The sequence below is a fragment of the Mizuhopecten yessoensis genome, unplaced genomic scaffold (genome assembly GCF_002113885.1).
Source record: "Mizuhopecten yessoensis strain PY_sf001 unplaced genomic scaffold, ASM211388v2 scaffold1511, whole genome shotgun sequence".
Classification (NCBI taxonomy): Eukaryota; Metazoa; Mollusca; class Bivalvia; order Pectinida; family Pectinidae; genus Mizuhopecten; species Mizuhopecten yessoensis.
The window spans coordinates 7,102-28,255 of record NW_018404083.1 but is presented as its reverse complement, the minus strand read 5'-3'; the positions used below and the strand labels follow the sequence as shown (position 1 = coordinate 28,255).

The following is a 21,154-nucleotide window of genomic DNA, read 5'->3' as shown; positions in this document are numbered from 1 at the left end:
GACTTTTGTGCCATCGATTTGATAATAACCAACCAAATTTGGCGTCAATTGCCTAAGTCTGGTGTTAGGGACAGAGGAAACTCGGGCTAGTCAACTGATCAAACAGTCAAATGTAAACATTGAAAGCAGTATTTGGCTTGAAGTATTTTCATATTTTATTTTCTCAAAATTAATAACAAAATTGGATTTTATTATTAATTTATAAACGGAACAAGAAATTAGGCTTAAGCACAAAATCCATGCTTGAGCGGGAAAACGGTTCCATGAATAGGTGCCCTGGATATTTTTCCAAGAAAAAATGTAACATTTGTCCATGTTCAAAGTAATTTCCCATATGGTCCACCATATGCTACATATATCTATACAAATACTAGCTTCCTATGATATTGCCTTTCGTCCACCCAAAATAACAGTTAGTCGTGCACGACCTTAATTCTTGAGTATATAACCTAAAAGTTACCGTAAATAACCTAATGTGACCACAGAAAACATTTTGATAATTGCATGGAAAAAGGAGAGTGATAACAAGGCAAAGAAGATTATATTACAGATATTGACAAATTCGTTTTGAACTGTTGGATGGATTTTAATATTTACATAAAGTTTTTAAATACAATTTACAGAATTGTGTACTATTATTAAACACACTAATTTACAATATCATACACATTGATGAAAAAATGATGAACCCAAATAAAATCATTCCGAAATCGCATATAACTTTACATGTATTAGTATTCTATTAATGAAAATTGATGATTTTCTATGATACACATGTCTTTTTAAAACACATTTTTAACTCACATTAAGCTCCAAGGACACTCGTACTAAATATGATGTTGTCCTTACCGGTAAATGAAAATCAAAGTTCAAACTTTTAACTAGTAACACACATACATGTGATTTCTGCATTATTGATATAAATTAATCATAATGCTTTAGTGATACAAATATTGTTCCAGTCGTGTACTTTCCATGCTCCTCCCATCAATTAAATAGAAATAACAATAAAAATGGAGACATGTTAGTAATTTGTAATACTGAGCATGTCATTTCTAGTGTTTTTTTTTAAAAATAAACTGTTTAAAGTAAGATTGGATTATTTATAAATCTATAGTAACTGGGTATAGAATGTTTCAATGAAGTGGAGATTTAAATTCTGTTTTCTAATGAATCAGTATATATGCTAATGTAAATATTAAATTGGTGGAATTATCCGGCTCTGTGCATCTTGTATCAACTTAAAAATACCATATCTAGTATAGAACAAATCATAAAGTATCAACTGAACATGCATCAATATAACCATTATCTTTATTGAGCCCTTTCACCCCTATGTAACTTAAATAAACTCTGCCATGCATTGATCTGGATAAGTCCATTATTGTCTACACGGTGCAGACATGGAAGAATCAATTATTGTGGAAGGGGACATAACTCTGCATAAAATGTAAAATAACATAAACAATGGTACACATAGTTTAATTCATTTTGTTATAAGTAGAATGTCATAAATAGTAAATTTAAATGAACCAATGAACTTATATTGATGTTTTTACCGTTATAGTATTTCTTTTCATTAGTGATTTTATTTTCTATGTTAGTTTCCTGGAGAAGAATATTGTACAGATTTGTCTCCCCTTACAGTTAAAAACGTTTTAACTTCCAGACATTGGTATATCTTACTGGTAAATTTCACACTGTAAAATGACTTTATATAACATGTCATACAATCTTAAAAATTCACTTTCTTGTCATGGGAGAAACAAAATATAACCAATTGATTTATGACTTCGAATTCATTCTTCCTGAAGCTTGTAAGTTACATATGAGATAGCTTGCTTGCTTGCTTGCTTGCTCAAATGGATAACTTGATCCTAATAATTACCACTCATTGAATAGCCTCTATGTACTCAAGTACCAAAATGTGCACATACTCATCAATATAGACAAGAAAACATACCATACCAACACCAATCGTACAAACAGGTGTTCTCAGGTAAGAAATCCTCAAGAAGTTTCACATGCATCAAATCTAGTTTCCATTACACAATTACTGATAGAGTTGAGAAAAAACAACCCTTGGATGTCTCAAATTTGAGAAAACTTGAGCTTGAGTCGAATGATAAAACTTGGGTGGGGTGGATAACGGTTTTATAACGTTTTCTCTCAGTTTGAGCTCATGAGTTGGAATAAAACCAAAGCTAATTGCAACTGGTAATACCTTCGACTGCTGAAGATTAAGCTCATGTTTTTTTCTCCGTACCAACTAGTATAGTTCTTGGCAAGTCCATATACAGCTGTATACAATTATACATGCATCCAGTGAAATGATATAGGGAAGATACAGGGAAGTTATACAACTCAGCAAGGCAAAGTTGGGCTCAGATCAAGTTTTTTGTCTTGGTAGTGCTGAAAATTTAGCTCTTCTGTTTTTCCGTGCCAACCAGTACCATTCTCGGCAAGTCTATATATAGCTGTAAACAATGATATGTATATCTAGGAAAATAATATAGAGAAGACATACGGAAGTTATACAATTCAGTTATGCAAAGTTAGACTCAGATCAAGTTTTTTGTCTAAGCAGACTATGGTGTATGTACAGCCTTCATTTGTATGCAAGGAGTTGAAATTTGTACACCACACTAGCTCACAGTTGTGTGAGGGAATGCGCGTAGAACCGGAAAAGTCATTAGTTACTGAAATTGTCAGAGGATGGGGTTGCTCTTACTACTATATAATAACCTATAAATTGACATTATTATGAAAACCAACAGTTGTATTTGTTCCTACCTTAAATTCTACAAATTTCTTTGAAGGGAACTCTTTTGAAAGAAGCACATTTCACAGGTATCATTATATCTCCTTAACAAATGACAACAGGAATTCTTACTAAAAAAACACTCATGTTTATTTAAACCAATTATCCATTCATGTAATTTTTCTGTAATCTAATTTGCAAGAAAGAAAAGAGAAAAAAAAACTCATTTCCTCACAGCCGGCTAGTTTCAAGTACATTTTTCAAACATTGTTTTTCCAAATTTAAGAAATCCCAGTACTGCTGCCAAAAAATTGAAACCATGCATTCAAAACTTTTTTTACAAACATGTCTATAGTTCGAATTCTTGTAAATCATTTTTGAAATGAAAATTATCCTTACAGGACTTTTATGAAAACGTAACGAAATGAAATAAACAAAATAACATCAACAACAGTGTTTCGAGTGTAAAATATTCTGTGGGGCTAGACCTGGATTCGAACCCAGGACTTCAGATTGTTATACCATCACTGACAATGGTGAAGAGAATGATACAGGCCCAATTGTGCTACAGTAATATCCAAACGGAGGTTAAGGGGAGGTAACTGTATATAGGGAAAACAACAGTGCAGTGGGACAGGGATCTTTAAGCAATACCTTCCCTCAGGGAATATACAAGTCCAAGAAGAAAACCCTTGTTATATCAAGATGTTGGAGATCCGTTCCAGAAATTATTTTTTAATCTTGTACCACTCATCCCAATAGTTCTTTCTTTTGGTGTCCACCATCTATAATTGTACGTTCAATGTTGAGCCATTTTCTGTTGAACGTTCAATGTGTTTTTTTTATAAAAAGCAAGAATACAGACTTTGACAGTGCTTATCAAAACTTGGTCAAAATAAAAGGAGAGGACAAAAATGAGTTCAGGGTTGCCCTGATCTAAATATTTTGGCCGTTGTGAAATCAGTGGCCTTTGTAACATGGACGATTCGCTAACAAATTTTTCGAGGCAAAACGAGGGAGGCAAATTCTTCAGAAGCTATGAAGTCTCACAGATAAACAGTTAACTTGAATCCATTTCATTGTCCCGAAGTCACATGTAAAGCTGATTTATATATATGTTATCTAGTCTATCACATTGTCAGCTATGAAAGGACTATAGTCGAAATCAGCTCTTTCGTGCACAAAAAAATAATGATAATTTTGCAGCAATCATATCTAGTGATATGGCTACGATTGTTAAGTATGAAACAATGTCATCTTCATAATTCGTATCAAGAATGACCTAACAATATATCAACAACAACTTTCTTTTGAAATGACGAAAGAGTTTTTAAAAAGTTTAATCCCACGTCACATCATTTCACAGATGCAAGGACGCACGTATGCACTCGTTTGTGGGCAAATGAATATTTTTTTTTGCACAAATGAACTCATGCATGACCGTTACAGTCGTAACACGTCGTAACACAGCACTGATCACAACAGATATAAGTGAGGAAGCATCATCCTTCTTGTCCGAAATCCTCTGTAAACGTCTGTAGGCGTTTCAAATCCTCCTCATTGACAGTCGGCTTTGAGGTTGCCAAAGACATAAGCATATCACTCTGAAACAAACAACAAGGGGAAAATGCTTTTTTTTTAATTCTTGAAAGGAGGTAGCCTTCAATATTTAATATTGTTTCATTTTTCTGCATAATCCCCCATAAAAAAGCAAGCAATTTATCACAACAAATTTTAAAAGCATTTATCAAAAACCAGCAAAAATTAAAAATAAAACGGAATAAATTATTTTCTGTAATTGCTACTTGTCTGAAAATGAAAATCCGAGATAGGGGTAAAGCAAACACACATTTTATCAATATTGGCACGGGCTCTGCATTTTCAATTTGGCTGAGTATACAACACATGTGTAACAAGTGCTGTTTGAAACAGTGGTCTGAACGTTCAGGTGGTCCCCAAAAAGACCTTGTAGTTGTCCCCAAAAAGACCCCTAGTTATGCCCAAAAAGACCCTGAAGTTGTCCCCAAAAAGACCCTGTAGTTGTCCCCAAAAAGACCCTGTTGTTGTCCCCAAAAAGACCCTGTAGTTGTCCCCAAAAAGACCCTGTAGCTGTCCCCAAAAAGACCCTGTAGTTGTCCCCAAAAAGACCCTGTAGTTGTCCCCAAAAAGACCCCGTAGTTGTCCCCAAAAGACCCTGTTGTTGTCCCCAAAAAGACCCCGTAGTTGTAAATAATACTAACAAAGGTCAGTGTAATGTTTGTACAGTGTAACAACATAGTACTCCTCACTCCTTCAAGGACTTGGGGCATTATGGGTAATTTTTGGCCTCATAAAAAGTAAACATTTCAATTTGAATTTACTTACTAATTTCTGTTAATACAGTATAAACATCATATTGCTTAATTGGGGCTATCATTCTTGGTGAAGATTTTTCCAATTTGCATGCGTAGATGCCCTACCATGGCAACAAAATTGCGTTGCAATGCAGATACAGCCAAAATACGGTGTTCTTGGATAGCTAGCATGCAGAAATGAAATATAAATCATTTTTGAAATGAAAATTATCCTTGCAGGATTTTTATGAAAATGTAATGAAATGAAATAAACAAAATAACATCAATAACAGTGATTCGAGTGTAAAATATTCTGCGGGGCTAGACCGGGATTCAAACCCAGGACTTCAGATTGTTATACCATCACTGACACTGATGGAGGTACCTGCGCAACAGAATTATATCGATTTGTTTGTAGCATGCGGAAGGTTTCAAAAACTGAGGTGTTTTTATACGAGTTCCTTCAAAATAGCCAATTTTCAACCAAATGGTGCAAAACAGATGATATTCACGGGTTTATGTCTCTCTTTAAAATGCCATATCTCCTATGCCAATTGTCAAATAGATTTGAAATTTCATATTTGCGTACCTCATTTTATTCCAGATTACGAATATTAAAACTAATTCTAAATTCCTGATGTGGTCAGAAATGACCCTTAACGCCGCTAAATCCCTGATGAGGTCAGAAATGACCCTTAACGCCCCTTAATCCCTTGTGAGGTCAGAATTGACCAATAACAACTCCAAGTCCTTTGAAAGAATCTGATCTGAATTTTGACAACTCGGAGGCTGTGGCATCCATTAAGGATGTGCTTATGGACAAAGAGGTTTCTTGCACATTAATGCGTGCCTCTCAATACTCAAATAAAGTTTCATGTGAACCCACCCTGTTGTTTCAAAGAGAATGCTTGGCCACATTTCTACCAACCAGAGACAACAGTGGTCATCTTAGATGGGCAGCCGCCAAAAAAATTGGAGTCTCGCACATCTAGGAATACACCCATGTAATACTTATGCAAAGTTTTATTGGACTCTGAATAAGAAAAGTATGAATCACAGTAAAACGTCCCATAACTCAAGACGGCTTAATTACTCACCAAACTAACTATAGGTTCAAGTAGTTTTTCTCCGGGTACGTCCATCCAGGACATTTCGAAAGCGCCCGGAGCCCCCGGCGAGCAAGGGGTCAACAAGTCATCAACTATCACGTTGGGATCGCTTCTGGAGGGGCCACGTACCTAAAGAACACAGCGTACACAAAAGTTCAACACATGACTTACAGCAAATTTAATTCTGGAGGGGGCCATATACCTAAAGAACACGGCGTACACAAAAGTTCAACACAAGACTTACAGCAAGTTTAATTCTGGAGGGTCAACGTACCTAAAGAACACGGCGTACACAAACGTTCACCACATGACTTACAGCAAGTTTAATTCTGGAGGGTCAACAAATCTAAAGAACATGACATACACAGATATTGTTTAATTAGTTACAGTGTAATGTTTTTTTTATTTTCCCTTTCAATTTGATCAATAAATGATTCTGATCTGGGATCCACTTTCTTCATAAAATTAACTTCAATCTCATACACAGTTAATTCTTGTTATACTGCCACCATTTGGCCTAACACATTTTGGCATTATAAAGGAGTTTCACAATATATTGATAAAAACAAAATATCGTAATATGTTGGGTGACATCGTTTATAAATTTCAATGTACAATATATATATAGATTATAGATATTTATAAGTATGGAATAATCAATGATCGGAAATATACAAAACACATTATATTTTCATTTATTCCCTAACCTTTTTCCATTAGTCATAATGTTAAGGCCAAAAGAAAAATATGTATGTTTCAGGTAACCCCACCAACCCTAGTTTTTACCTCTGACCCGAACAATTTTATCTCGTTCTAATGCACTTGAAACGACCCATTCAATGTGCCAAAAATTGTTCATCTTAATAACAACTTTTTATTTCATAGACAGGTATCAAAACCAAATCTAAATCCAACAGTAATATTTACATAATCAATATATACATCCACTCCACTCCTATTTTTAATCCCCCCCCCCCCGAAAAAAGATTCAACAATACTTACTCTCCTGAAGTGTGTGGCTGTCTGTACTTTCCTCACAGGCTGCATCAATGCGTCTCTTACAACGATACTTATATCTGCTCCTGAATACCTATCGACAAAAAAAACGATATATACATGTATGTCAGTATTGGCAAATTACATGTTGCGATCGCTTTTCCAGAGCGTCTCCAGAGAGAATTTTGCAAAAAATATTATTGGTGAGATCTTCAACAAGATTCGTCAGTATGAAAATGTGTAACAACAAGTTTTACTTTATAGACATACAATGTGCGTATTAAACGTGTTGCAACGCTTTAAGACCGACTGGTCCCTTTGTCAAACTATGACTGAGTGAGCGATTTGTATTGTTTACCTGCACAACGATTTGACGAAATTGTATATTTTTATATATCACCAGACTCTTTAACCCTTTCACTGCTGTAGACCATAATGGACTTATATATCCAGATCAATGCATGGTAGAGTTTACCAAAGTTACATAGCAGTGAAAGGGTTAATTAATTTCCTGATGTCTTCAGCAGTTTTTGCATAACATTAACATTCCAAACAATAACATAACGAATATTTACAAACCAAAAAAGGAAATTCAAAACAACTTTCATGAATATTTAATTCTTAATAGCTTCTTGTAAATATGCTGTCAATTTCTTGAAATATGCTAAGCAACACCTACCCATCTGATCTTTCGCCGAGTTGTTTGAACTCATGTTCTTGTATGTTGTGTGGGGTGGCCCCTAAGTGAAGCTTAAACATGGCCATTCTAGCTGGAGCCTCTGGTAACGGGATGTATATTCTCTTCTCAAATCTGTGGGAAACAAGTTTTCAATATTTATAACAGTGATTCTATCTTAAACTTCTATCCATCAAAGCTCCCTGGTGACGAACAATTAACCTCATCAAGTTTCAAAGTGGTTATATTTTGGTTTATTTGGAACCCGCTGTACCAAAGGCAAATTAACTCATTCACCCCCTGAAGTTTCAAAATGAACTATTCCAAACTTTGAACGTGAACAATTTAAATGTGTTTTCAGGGTTGAAACCAAATTATCCTTGATGTCAACATAGTCAGTCTCTAAATATATTGTTCATTGTTCATATTAAAAATACCTTTAGCTTCAATATATTTTATTGCCAAAACATTTAAATTTTCAAGATAATTACTGAAATCAACAAAAATACATATCTTAAAATCAAATAAATAGATGTAATGGAATACAATTTGTTCCATTATGAAAAAAAAAAACCATCCAAATTTTGACACTTGGAAACGGGAATTTCACAACTAATCGAGATTGATTTAATTTGATGAACACAAAAAACCTGCCTCATTCTTGAAATACTTTCAAGCAGTTTTTTGTAATTTATATAGATTAAATTCATGAAAACAACTTCAATAACTCAAGACAAGTTCCCTGTTTACTTTACCAGACCAAACTGTAGGCATTTAAAAAATGCAGTTTCGGAGAATAAATAATATATCAAGAATATGATGTCCTTCTTTCACGTGTCCACTAAATGATATATCTTAAAATATGCATCTGGTTTGACATTGTTTTGTCAAGAAATAACGCAAATGAGCAATAGTCAGCATTTTAGTTTCGGTCAGGCATGTCTGGACCCCTCAATCTACATGGGCCGAATATTCCTGAGGGTCAGTCTCGATTCAGATCTGCGTCTGTCGTCTTCTTTCCGAATTCAACCATTTCATCTGGTTGAAATGGATAAGCGAAAGGGGCCTGAGCTTAAAGCTATATGATACATTCCATGCTATACTCTTATACCTGTTAGAGTTATCTCCCTTAATATTTGATTGAGCGTTCTCAATTCATGCATGTACTCTTATGCTGAATTCCGATGTGTTATCAACATATTTATTAAACCAAATGATTTTCAAACAGAGGACATGTTACAGGAAATTGAATGGCGCAGTTGTGGAACTCTCCTAAATTAGGCATTCACAGCGAGGCAGCATACATCCTTAAGTCTCTGGTGGCAGTAAGGTAACATACACCTGTATTAAAGTTTATGTGTCACAGTAGGGAAGCATATTCTAAATTCATCAAAGAATTACCTCCTCCTGATGGCCGAATCAAGTACCCAGGGTATATTAGTGGCGCCAAGCACAAGTACCCCGTCATTGTCATTCCCCACTCCCTGCATCTGTACCAAGAACTCGGTTTTGATACGTCGACTTGACTCTGACTCACCCTCCCCTCGGGATGAGCAGAGGGCATCCACTTCATCAATAAATATGATGCTGGGTTTGTGTTCCCTTGCTTGTTGGAAGAGTGTTTTTACCAATCTGTAACAAAGGGATAGCATGCATTAATATTACATCAGACACCTAATCAGAGAATTGTGTATCGTATTTTGATTGGCTGGATTACTTGGACAAATTTGTATAGAAAAGGCACATCCACCCTTCAAACACTGGCTGCATATATATAATGAAACAATCAAATATGTGGTTTCTAATATCTTCAATAAGATTCATCGGTTTGAAAATATGGGATATCAAAGTTTTACTTTCTACACCAACAATGTACTAATTAAACATGTCGCAACGTTTCAAGACTGACTGTCCTTTTGTCAAGCTATGACTGAGCTAGCGATTTTGTATTATTTTTACCTGTACAACGATGTAACGAAATTGTATATTAATACAATTTTGTATAACAGGTAAGAAATTACAAATTGCTAGCTCCGTCATAGCTTGACAAAGGGACCAGTCGGTCTTGAAACGTTGTGACATGTTTAATACGTACATTGTTTGAGTAGAAAGTAAAACTTTGATATCATGTGGTTTCTAGATTGATCAGGCTCACCCATTAATCAATTTTTTCCACTAAAGTTGAAAAAAGGTCAATAGTATTTATTGATACTGTGATCTGTACTTATTACATGTAAAATGGTGTAATTTTTGTTCAAAATACACCATTTCAAAAAACAGCAACTACCGGTATTGTGTATATGTGTGTAACATGGGGGAATAATTTCATATGGTGTACAGATAAATGATTTACAGAAAAGAGAAGAATATAAAAAAAGTTTTTTTTACTATGAGATAAACTCACTTGACGGGTATCGGTCGAATCTGTCATGCTCTATAATATACATACAAAGAGCGATGTAACTGTGTCACAAATATAACGCTTGATTGACACGCTATTGTTATAAGTGTTTACCTCTGTGAAGGTGACGATAATTACACTGTTTATCAAGACTTGTGTCTAAATGTAAATACATAGTTAATTATTAAATTAATAGTATATTTCATATTTTTAATTTAGTTTATATTTTGTGTGCTTAAAATTTTGTTGGGATAATATTTGGTGGTTTTTATAAAACCACGAAATAAACGAAATTAAATCCCCAACGAAATATTATGCTTTTACAGTATATATTCAAAAACATACTTCTCACTCTCTCCAAGCCATTTGGACACCAAATCTGCAGATGATACTGAGAAAAACGTCGAGTTGTCAGCCTCAGTAGCCACAGCCTTTGCCAAGTAGGACTTTCCGGTACCAGGAGGCTAAACAAAAACACATCAAGTATACAGAACCATGACAAATATAACACTTAACTCGTTCACCCCTATGTAACATAAGTAAACTCTTCCATGCATTGATCTTGATGAGTCCATTATGGTCTACAGCAGTGAAAGGGTTATTAACATGCAAATTCAACTGAACATAATTAACCTAATAATTGACCCAACCCCTAAAGTATAAGCATCTTCTATGTTTTCCTTGTCCAAGCAGCCAGTTCAGCATCATTTACTGACTTAATAGTGTGTGTGTGGGGGGTTGTACTTAATAAATGAGTTTGGAAGGATCTGCCACTGTTTTGAAATAGTTGACTTGAAATAACTACTGCCATAAAATATGGTGAAGTTTTTTAAATTTTAAAAAGGAAAATTCTTATTTCATAATCATAATTTTCAAGAGACTAGTGCTAGTGTCGACCTTTCTTAATTCACTAGATTTGTTTTTATTTGTCTAGATCACACATAATTTTCCAATGAAAATATATTTACTGTCACCTCAAGAAGTTTCTTTTGTTACATTAATTTTATCTATTTATACAAGGTTTTAAATTCGAAACTTTCTAGTCCTAATAAATAAAACACAATACCACTTCTGAACACTTACCCCAAATAATAGAATTCCTCGCCACGGTTTACGTTTGCCTGCAAAAACAAAGAAAATGTTTTTAGTGTTGTTCTGGTTTATAATCAATCTAATCGATGATTGGTCGTTTTACCTCTGACTGTGACTAATTGATCATGATTTTCTATGATCAATCATGGTTTGTTTATAAAATAAAAACATTCAACATAATAAAGAGTTATCCAGACCAGGAGCCAATCTAATAAGCCATTCGGATTGAGATGTCTGGCCTGTGCCCCACTTTGACCATCAATGCACATGTCAAGTTTGGTTGGTCTTGCACTCATAGTTTCAGAGAACCTAACTTAAATGCAAAATCTTAATATTAATGGAGATACTGACAAAGTCAAATGGACCTTGAAAGGTAGGCTGCATCTAGCATTCGATGCATGGGTTGAGATGTACTACCTAAGATGCATCTATAGTCCAAGTTTGGTTGGTCTAGCACTTATACTTTCAGTGAAAGTAACTTAAATGCAAGGACTTAATGTTGACGCCGCTGCTGGAAAAGCAACACATTAGTCTCGCTTCCGCTACTTCACGGCAGTGAAACAAAAATTTATATAAATAGGCAGTTTTAACAATGAGTTTTACCTTAAAACTGCATTCAAACATCATTTCTACGTACAGCTTTGAGTAGTCGAAGAGCATCCGCCATATTTTAGCCATTTCGATGAATGCTTCACTATTTATTGTCATTTCATTCTATGATCAATTATCAATCAATCATCGATCATTCGAGAATAGTGATGATTGATTGGAGATGTTCAAGTAATTCCCAACACTGAGTGTTTTTTTTATAGAATCATATGTTCTACTTATAGATAGCTAAAGCTGATATGGCAGATACAACTACATGTACCAGTTTACAGAAAGTCTTATTTTAAAATAATTTCCTCCAATCTATCATATGCATGTCACTGAAGTATGCCAGTTTTATTATATGAAAGTATTATTAAATTTAATACTATATTAACTCATTCACCCCTGAAGACACATTTGAACCCTTCCAATTCAAAGGTTGGAATAGCTCATTATGAAAATTTCTGGGGTGAATGAGTTTGTATAAAATCTCAAAAACTTTGATGATGCATGCATAACTTTCACTAGAGTGCTTTGAATTACTTACTTGTTATGATTTTAATTCACTAAATTAGATTATTTCTTATATAACATATGTTATTTAAGTGTATCTAAATACAGTTTTATTATGCATTTTAAATCATAATTAAATTTCTGACAAAAACCATGTAATAAATGGCAAAGTACCTTAAATTTAGAGTAAAAAATAGAGTTTACCAGAAAGACATATAATTCTTCAATAACAAATGGGATCATTATGGAGATTGTCACCTGTGAAAAGATGAGGAAACTTTACTGGTAAAATGACCGCCTCTTTTAAGGACTCTTTAGCCTGATAAAGTCCAGCGACATCGTCCCAGTTCACATTGGGTTTTTCCATCACAATTGCTCCTGAAAATATTAAAACCATGATGGGTTAAATAGTGACAAAGATTTCTACTACGCAGAATTCTTAAATCAGACTGTCTTTATTACAATTGAAATCGGAATTAATTTATAATAACATATTTTCTGTACTTAAAATTCCAGGAATTTCTAAAAACATCATTCATCTATTAACAACTTTATGAATTTAATGTGACATAAATCATTACAATGAATTTATTGAATTAGAATTTCTAAGAAAAAATCATAAAAAAAAATCAAAAAAAATCATGCGGCAGCTGCACTGTTTCCCCCCGAACAATTTCTTTAATCATTGAAAACATTTTAATCAGTATTTTGAGGAAGTTCAGATTTCTAAATTAAATGAATATCAGATGCATGCAACCGCTACAGATGAATTATGCTAATATCATTTCTTCACAAAAACTGACGGAATATTTTTATCATATACCTGAAATTTGGTCATTGAACTTTTTGTTTTCTGGATCAGCCTTCTCATCATCCGAGTCGCTATCAATTGATTTTCCTTTCTTGTTGTTTCTGAGAAAGAATTGTTAAATATATTAAATTAACCATGTCAATCGTTTTGTTTTTATTATATTCATGATCAGTCTGCTTCTTATGCAGTAAAGTTCACCATTTCTGTCATTTTCTACCTTAATCAAGTTTTGAATAAGAAACTAAATTTTGAACTTGGGAAAATAAAATATAAGAAACATTAACAATTGTTTATTATAAATCGGAAGACATTGCATGGTAGTATAATCAACTTATCAGTAGTTTTGCAAGACATGCGTTTTGGAGTAAAATATTGCATAAATAACAAATTCTGACCCCTTTGCATAGCAAACCTCCCAATATTTTGAGAGCCAAAAGCCAGTTTAGTGAGTCATATATACACCCCTATATGGAGGTAAACTGAAACATTTCTTATCCTCAAAATAAAAAGGACATGCATGTCTGTTTTCACATTAGCTGATTATAATTCATATAACAGGAAGGCAAATAGGAAAACATCACAGAATAAAACGTCCAGGAAAAATACATGTTACATTAATTGACACTTACTTTCCTCCCAGGGTACCACCCCCTCCATCAGCGACCGGGTTTTTCTTTTTACCATAAACATATTTCTTTAACTTCTCTGCACGGTCAAGATACTGCATACATTTAGCTCTGATGCTTTCTTTGGCCTTGTCACTTTGAGCTTCATCTGAAATGGTTCCAGATTTTGGAATTAGTGATTAACGCCACATACAGAATACACAATCAGAAATACAAAAAAAATATGTAATGATATTTTCTTGCTTTCCATTCAGTATAAAATTGGAGTGCAGATATATATATATACTTAATGAAATACATATTGTTTACCGGAAAATTTTCCCCTGTTTATATATTGGCCCTTTGCCAATAGAATTCATGTCCACCCAGTGTAAATTTAGCCTTAATTAACCCTTTCACCACTGTAGACCATAATGGACTCATCCAGATCAATGCATGGTAGATTCTACTAACGTTTCATAGGGGTGAAAGGGTTAATTCACACTTGATTACTATATATTGCATGTTGTGGAGTCGTGTTCAATGTCATAATAAATTCACCCAAGAAGGGGAGGGCAAAAATTAAACTGCGACTACCATTTCCTGCTATACTGTATACACAATACTAGTCTAAATGTGATGGCTTTAAAATTTAGGCTCTTGAGACATGTGAAATTCAAAACCCCAGTCCAAGTATCAGATGTACAATATATTTTAAAATATCATAATGACCTTTGAAAAGCACTGAAATGGTTTAAAGTAGGGAAATTTTAAGGTACCGAAACAACCTCAGCAATTTAATTAGGATTTCAAAAAAAAAAAAATGAAAACTATTTATAATGTTAAAAAAACAAACATCAATTATGCATATAATACAATTGTAACATAACCTGATTTGGAGGTGTTTTTCTTACCTAAATTTTACAACAGCCTGTTCCTTTATGAAGTGGGGAAAATATAGCATTATTTGTATTGAAATTGAGAATATAGTTTTTTTTTGGCCTTTTTGGAAAATAAGGAACTTTTTAGCTAGGAGAACAGCCTGTATTCCGCAGTAAAACTGAGCAAAACAAATAACGGTTCGGATATACTCACTCATCTGTACAGTTTTGCTATTAGCTAAAATAAGTAATTCTAACCCTGAAATTACTTACATTTCATGGCATGGAGAAAATACTCCACTCCATGTTCATATAACTTTAAGGCTTCTTCATAATTCTTGTTTTTATCTTCCTCTGTGGCTTTGGTAACAATGTCAATAGCTTTCTGTAATAATAAACAAAGTAATGTTAATAAATATATTTGCATATTTAACTCATTCACCCCTGAAGACACACTTGATGAACTCTTCCGATTCAAAGGTTGGAATAGTTCATTATGAAACTTCAGGGGTGAATGAGTTAACAGTGTTTTCTCTAGAGTGAAGGATCGTGTATACCATACACCCCACCCCCCACAAACTCTCACAAAAACACTTTAATAATTACTCCTTTTTAATTCTGCAGAAAACACTATAAAAATATTCAACATACACAAACCCAAAAGTCAAGGCACGATTTGAGGAGTCAAAAACAAACTCTCAAGGGTCTACTGAATATTTAAACCCTGATGTTATTTTTACAGAGAAAAAAAGAGGAAAAATTATATAAAATACCTCAAATACCATTCTGTCCCATCAGACTGACCACCTGATCATGACAAAGATGGCTATACACAGCTACTGTTTAAAACGATGAACTGTATCTGCTTGCATCAAAACTATTGGAATATGCCAGAACTATTTTTGGAAATTACCATGGCCATGAATCACATGCAACGTCAATTTTGATTGGACATGTATAAAAATAACCTACACGTCTTTTTTACATTGGTATCTATATATAGCAACACTGAAGCCTAGAATAGACACACATGAAATATCACCGATTGATCAGAATCAGTTCATACAAACCCATATCATCACAATTAATTACAACCAATCACAGAACTCCCAAACTTTTGGCGTATATTCAAAATATTTCATTTGTCCTGTGATTTTTGCGTCATTGATTTAAAATTTGTCCTGTGATTTTTGCATCATTGGTTTTTAATTTGTCCTGTGATTTTTGCGTCAGTGATTTCAAATTTGTCCTGTGATTTTTGCGTCATTGATTTGAAATTTTGTGGCAGACTTTGGCGTCATTTACCAACAAGGTTACCATTACCGGATGTATTGATAGTGCTGAATAATCGGGTTGCATACGTATGTGATAGACACAATGACTATAGGTCCTCTTTCCAAGTCACAGTCCGGATGGTATATTTCATTCATGTACTGTATTTATGCTTGCTTATATAGAGAGGTATGCTTTGTTTTCTTTTGTTAATTCACTTATTTTGTTTATGTATACTACACATAATGTGCAAATCATATAGTTTGTGCACAATACATTATTTTATATTCTATTTTTTTTTAATTTCTTCTATGATTGACTCAAAATATATGGCTTACACTGTCGGTGATAAATCTACATACAAGTCCCGAGTCCAATACATAATTTTGATGGGACTGGTAGAATTTTTGGAAATACTGAAATTTAACATTTAAGGACCCTTTGTTTTCAGCAATACAGTTGAAAAGGAACCATGAAAATAAATTAAAGATTAGTATAAACTTCATTTTATTTCATGTTTATATAAATACAAATGTATTGCATGTACTGTATTTGATCAATTTGACAATGAAAAAGGATTCAGAAACAAGTTTTGAAACTTATACAAATCTATTTCATTGAAGGTTGATCACCAACTGTACATGTTTTGTTGTCTGGGAAATCTTAAATGTACACGAATAACATAATAATCGAATGAATATCACCCAAATATGAAAGGTTTAATCCTTTTTGTTCCTAAAATAAATTTTAATGTGAATATTTTGTTACGAAATGCTCTTTATCATCAGAAAATAAGGTCAATGATATATTTATCCTCGCTCAAACTTTATTTCTCGCCAAAGCTCAATAGTCTTGATACCCTGGTTTAAAGAATTGTATAGAGCCTTGTTTTTGAAGGTCTGGTCATGATCTTTAGACAATATTTTAATAATAAAAAAAATGGTTGTTTCACACATAAATTATGAGGGAAGACTCATAACAAATAATTCATTGAAGCATTTTTATATTTTCCTTCATTTTGAACACAGATGACCTTTTTTTTCATGAATCTGAATTTATTCTGAATCACAAGAATTTGGCAAGTAGGCGACAAGGATTAAATCAAAAAACACTTTACCTTTACGGTTACCATTTAAAAAAAATAAAAAAATATGCCAATCTTATTAAAAGGTAATAGCAAAAGTGCTGTAAGAGTTTTATAACAGTTTGAAAGTAAAACAGTATGAATGTAAATCAAAATGTATTTGTCACAGTTCGAATTCTTGCATACATTTTAGCATTGCCTTTAAATTGCCCTTCGGACATTATTTTGTTGATTAAAAAAAACTGTTTCACACAAATAACTTACTATACAACTTATAGCTATTAGACCATAAACAATATTTAGTAAACAAGAAATGTAATGTAAATACCTCCATAACAATCTTGTCCAAAATGACGACCGTGCACAGACCGTTAAAATAGCGTTCTGTTTTGATTGATCAAAACCCAAGACTATGCCAATATATTTGGTAATTACACACCATGAGTCACCTAGCTATGCAAGGCGGCTATGCAATACGGTTCTTCACGTGATTCGTGATCAGCCATATAAATAACTTGGATTTGTTTACATTGGTATCTAGAACATGTCAGCGTTCACTATTCAAATGAATAATTGGTTAAATGGTTCGATGTATTCAAACAAAAAGAGACGATAAGAGTTCATGAAAATCATTAACAGTCGATTTTTAAACAATCGCCGAACTTCCGTATTTTTGGCATGTAAACTGTCAAAATATTCAACTTGTCTCATGACTTTGGTGTCATCGATTTGACAATTCGTGACAGATTTTGGCGTCATTTACCTGTAAGGTTGCCATGAATGAAGTATGGTTACGGTCTGCAAAGAAACTGGGCTATAATGGACAGAGCGTTAATCAATATCAATGGTACAACCCGGTTTTAGACGACTTTCGTCGGTTGATTCATTGCTGTCTGAAATGGAGGATAGCCACTTCCGGGTAAAAAATTTGATCACATGACTACGAAGGGAACTAACTCTGAAATCATATCATGACTATTTTTGGATGATTTTATTCCACTACTTTTACTTTCCACAACTACATGTTTAAGTTAAGATTATGTTACCTTAAATTTTCGATCTGGAAATCTTAAAGAAAAATTCTAAATTAACAAAGAATAAATGTTCATTCAATCGAAATAACTTTTTCGTTTAAGCAAAATACTTTGAATTGAGATTAAACAGTAATTATTGCTTTCAGAGTGAATTTAGTAATTATTAATATTTATTGCCATGGTGTGTGCTGATGCTGGCCATATATTTGAGCAATAGCCCATTCCGTTGCTTTTCTGCCATTCCCCCCCCCCCCCCCCCCCCCCAATTAAGTTTATACTTTAAGAGTTGTTTCCCCTGATACAATGTGTCAATCCTTATTATTGGTAGAAAAGCTACAATGATTTTTTTTCCACATACATCTACTTACAAAAACCAACGGATAGTGCATCTAATAATCATTTAGATCGTCTCACTCCCATGTTTATAGTTTATAGAATTGTGTTCTGATAATAGTAGATTGGCATAATAAGCAAGGCAAAAAAAGAACCAGCTGGTCCTGATGATATTTTACCTATGATTGTAAAGAATATTTCTTTATCTTTAGTATACCCACTCAAACTATTATTTAAAAGAACATTAACTATTGGAGAAATACCCGATATACTAAAAACTGCTAATGTTACTGCTCTCTATAAAGGTAAAGGAGATATCAGTGATCTCAATAGTTATAGCTAGACCTATTGCCATTACATCTAAAAATTTTTTTATCAAAATGATAGATTTTTTTTTAAAATACACATTTAATTAATTAATTTAGACCAAGGTAAAGATTTGCGTTTTGTTTTCTGTGACATAAGTAAAGCATTTGATTGTGTATGGCATTTGAGCCTATTATATAAACTAAAAACTTATGGTATTTAAGGTAAATTATATGATTGGTTTAAAGCTTATTTATCTGACAGAAAACAAAGGGTCTATATCTTTGAAGGTTATAAATCTAGTACCAAACCTATTTCTACAGGGGTTCCTCAAGGATCTGTCATTGGTCCCTTCCTCTTTCTTCTTTTTATTAATGATATTACTAACAATGTAACCCCTCGTATAAAACTCTTTGCAGATTATACCTCTCTCGATGTTGTAGTAAATAATAACAATGACCTTGCAACAACTACTGATATGCTTAATGATGATCTTGAATAAATCTCTGAATGGTCAAAGCAATGGCAGATCCTATTCAATCCGAATAAAACTGTAGCTATTAACTTCACTCGTAGACACATTAACAATCATCCTCAACTTTTGTTTAACAATACTCCCATTGCACAACATGAACACCATACTTACGTAGGTCTAATATTTAACAGTAAAGGAACATGGGCAGATCATATTTCAAATATTTATCAAAACTAAGTTTTCTTAGGATTTTAAAAACTACAGTTGATAGGAATCCATTAAAACATTATATGTCTCTTATATAAGACCCGTGTTAGAAAATTCTGATATAGTATGGGATAATTGTACCAAATCTAAATCAGATATTTTAGAATCAGTTCAACTAGAAGCAAACGCTTATTATCACTGGCCTCAGACGAGGTACATCTCATCACATTTTGTATACTGAAACACAACTTGAAACATTACACACACAAAGACAAAATCATAAACTTGTATTAATGTATAAAATTCTTAATAATTACACTCCTACTTAATTGAAGGCACGAAGATAGCTGTTTGATTGGTCGCAGGTAAAAAACCCACCTAACCAATCGTTAGGCTGATACCTGTTCTTTGAAGATTACAAAGGAGAGACGCCCGACTTCAAAGCCTGTCAATGTTTACTGTTATGTGACCGCAAGATTCTTTTGTTGTACATCAAAGGATTGAAATAGTCTTCTTGTTCCATTAACAAGGTGGCGCACACCGAGGCTTCAATTTTCCTATGACATATTCCAAGGGTGTAGAGAGCAAAAGTGAGCGTAACCCCTGGATATCGAGAGTAGGGGTGTTTTACCGGTATAAACTTCCCTTTTTGGGGGAAGGGATGACCTTGACCTTATTATGCCTGGAATGTATGACGCAATAAAGGGGAGGTAGCAGGAATGTATGACACAATAAAGGGGAGGTAGAAGGAATTATGACACAATAAAGGGGAGGTAGAAGGGATGTATGTCACAATAAAGGGGAGGTAGAAGGGATGTATGTCACAATAAAGGGGAGGTAGAAGGAATGTATGACGCAATAAAGGGGAGGTAGCAGGAATGTATGACACAATAAAGGGGAGGAAGAAGGGATGTATGACACAATAAAGGGGAGGGAGAAGGAGTTTATGACACAATAAAGGGGAGGTAGAAGGGATGTATAACACAGTAAAGGGGAGGTAGAAGGAATGTATGACGCAATAAAGGGGAGGTAGCAGGAATGTATGACACAATAAAGGGGATGTAGAAGGAATGTATGACACAATAAAGGGGAGGTAGGAGGAATGTATGACACAATAAAGGGGAGGTAGGAGGAATGTATGACACAATAAAGGGGAGGTAGCAGGGATGTATGACACAATAAAGGGGAGGTAGAAGGAATTTATGACACAATAAAGGGGAGGTAGAAGGAATTTATGACACAATAAAGGGGAGGTAGAAGGAATTATGACACAATAAAGGGGAGGTAGAAGGAATTTATGACACAATAAAGGGGAGGTAGAAGGAATTATGACACAATAAAGGGGAGGTAGAAGGGATGTATAACACAATAAAGGGGAGGTAGAAGGAATGTATGACGCAATAAAGGGGAGGTAGAAGGAATGTATGACTCAATAAAGGGGAGGTAGAAGGAATGTATGACGCAATAAAGGGGAGGCAGAAGGGATGTATGACACAATAAAGGGGAGGTAGAAGGGATGTATAACACAATAAAGGGGAGGGAGAAGGAATGTATGACACAATAAAGGAGAGGTAGAAGGAATGTATAACACAATAAAGGGGAGGTAGAAGGGAGGTAGAAGGAATGTATGGCACAATAAAGGGGAGGTAGAAGGGATGTATGCCACAATAAAAT

At 33.9% G+C, this 21,154-nt stretch overlaps 1 protein-coding gene across 2 annotated transcripts; it reads right to left on the bottom strand.

Annotated features, from left to right (window-relative positions):
• Positions 1-570: 570 nt before the first annotated feature.
• Positions 571-18,063, bottom strand: LOC110463467 (vacuolar protein sorting-associated protein 4A-like). 2 transcript variants are annotated; one of them, XM_021518087.1, is made up of 12 exons: positions 17,889-18,063; positions 15,043-15,154; positions 13,913-14,057; positions 13,296-13,384; positions 12,731-12,850; positions 11,360-11,397; positions 10,622-10,740; positions 9,277-9,507; positions 7,879-8,010; positions 7,206-7,293; positions 6,192-6,332; positions 571-4,365 (listed from the first exon to the last, which is right to left on the bottom strand). In XM_021518087.1, the coding sequence occupies exons 1-12, from the start codon at positions 17,901-17,903 to the stop codon at positions 4,264-4,266; spliced, it is 1,332 nt and encodes a 443-aa protein (XP_021373762.1). In that variant the 5' UTR covers positions 17,904-18,063; the 3' UTR covers positions 571-4,263. The 2 variants fall into 2 exon arrangements, with proteins under 2 accessions (XP_021373762.1, XP_021373770.1); XM_021518095.1 differs by lacking the exon at positions 17,889-18,063 and adding an exon at positions 17,454-17,559.
• Positions 18,064-21,154: the final 3,091 nt, after the last annotated feature.

What these genes read in the sequence shown, in the direction of transcription:
- LOC110463467 (XM_021518087.1), bottom strand. An exon ending in TTTTCTCCATGCCATGAAAT is followed by an intron (nt 14,058 to 15,042) that starts GTAAGTAATTTC and finishes GAACCATTTCAG; the next exon opens with ATGAAGCTCAAAGTGACAAG. An exon ending in GTTCAATGACCAAATTTCAG is followed by an intron (nt 12,851 to 13,295) that starts GTATATGATAAA and finishes TAATATTTTCAG; the next exon opens with GAGCAATTGTGATGGAAAAA.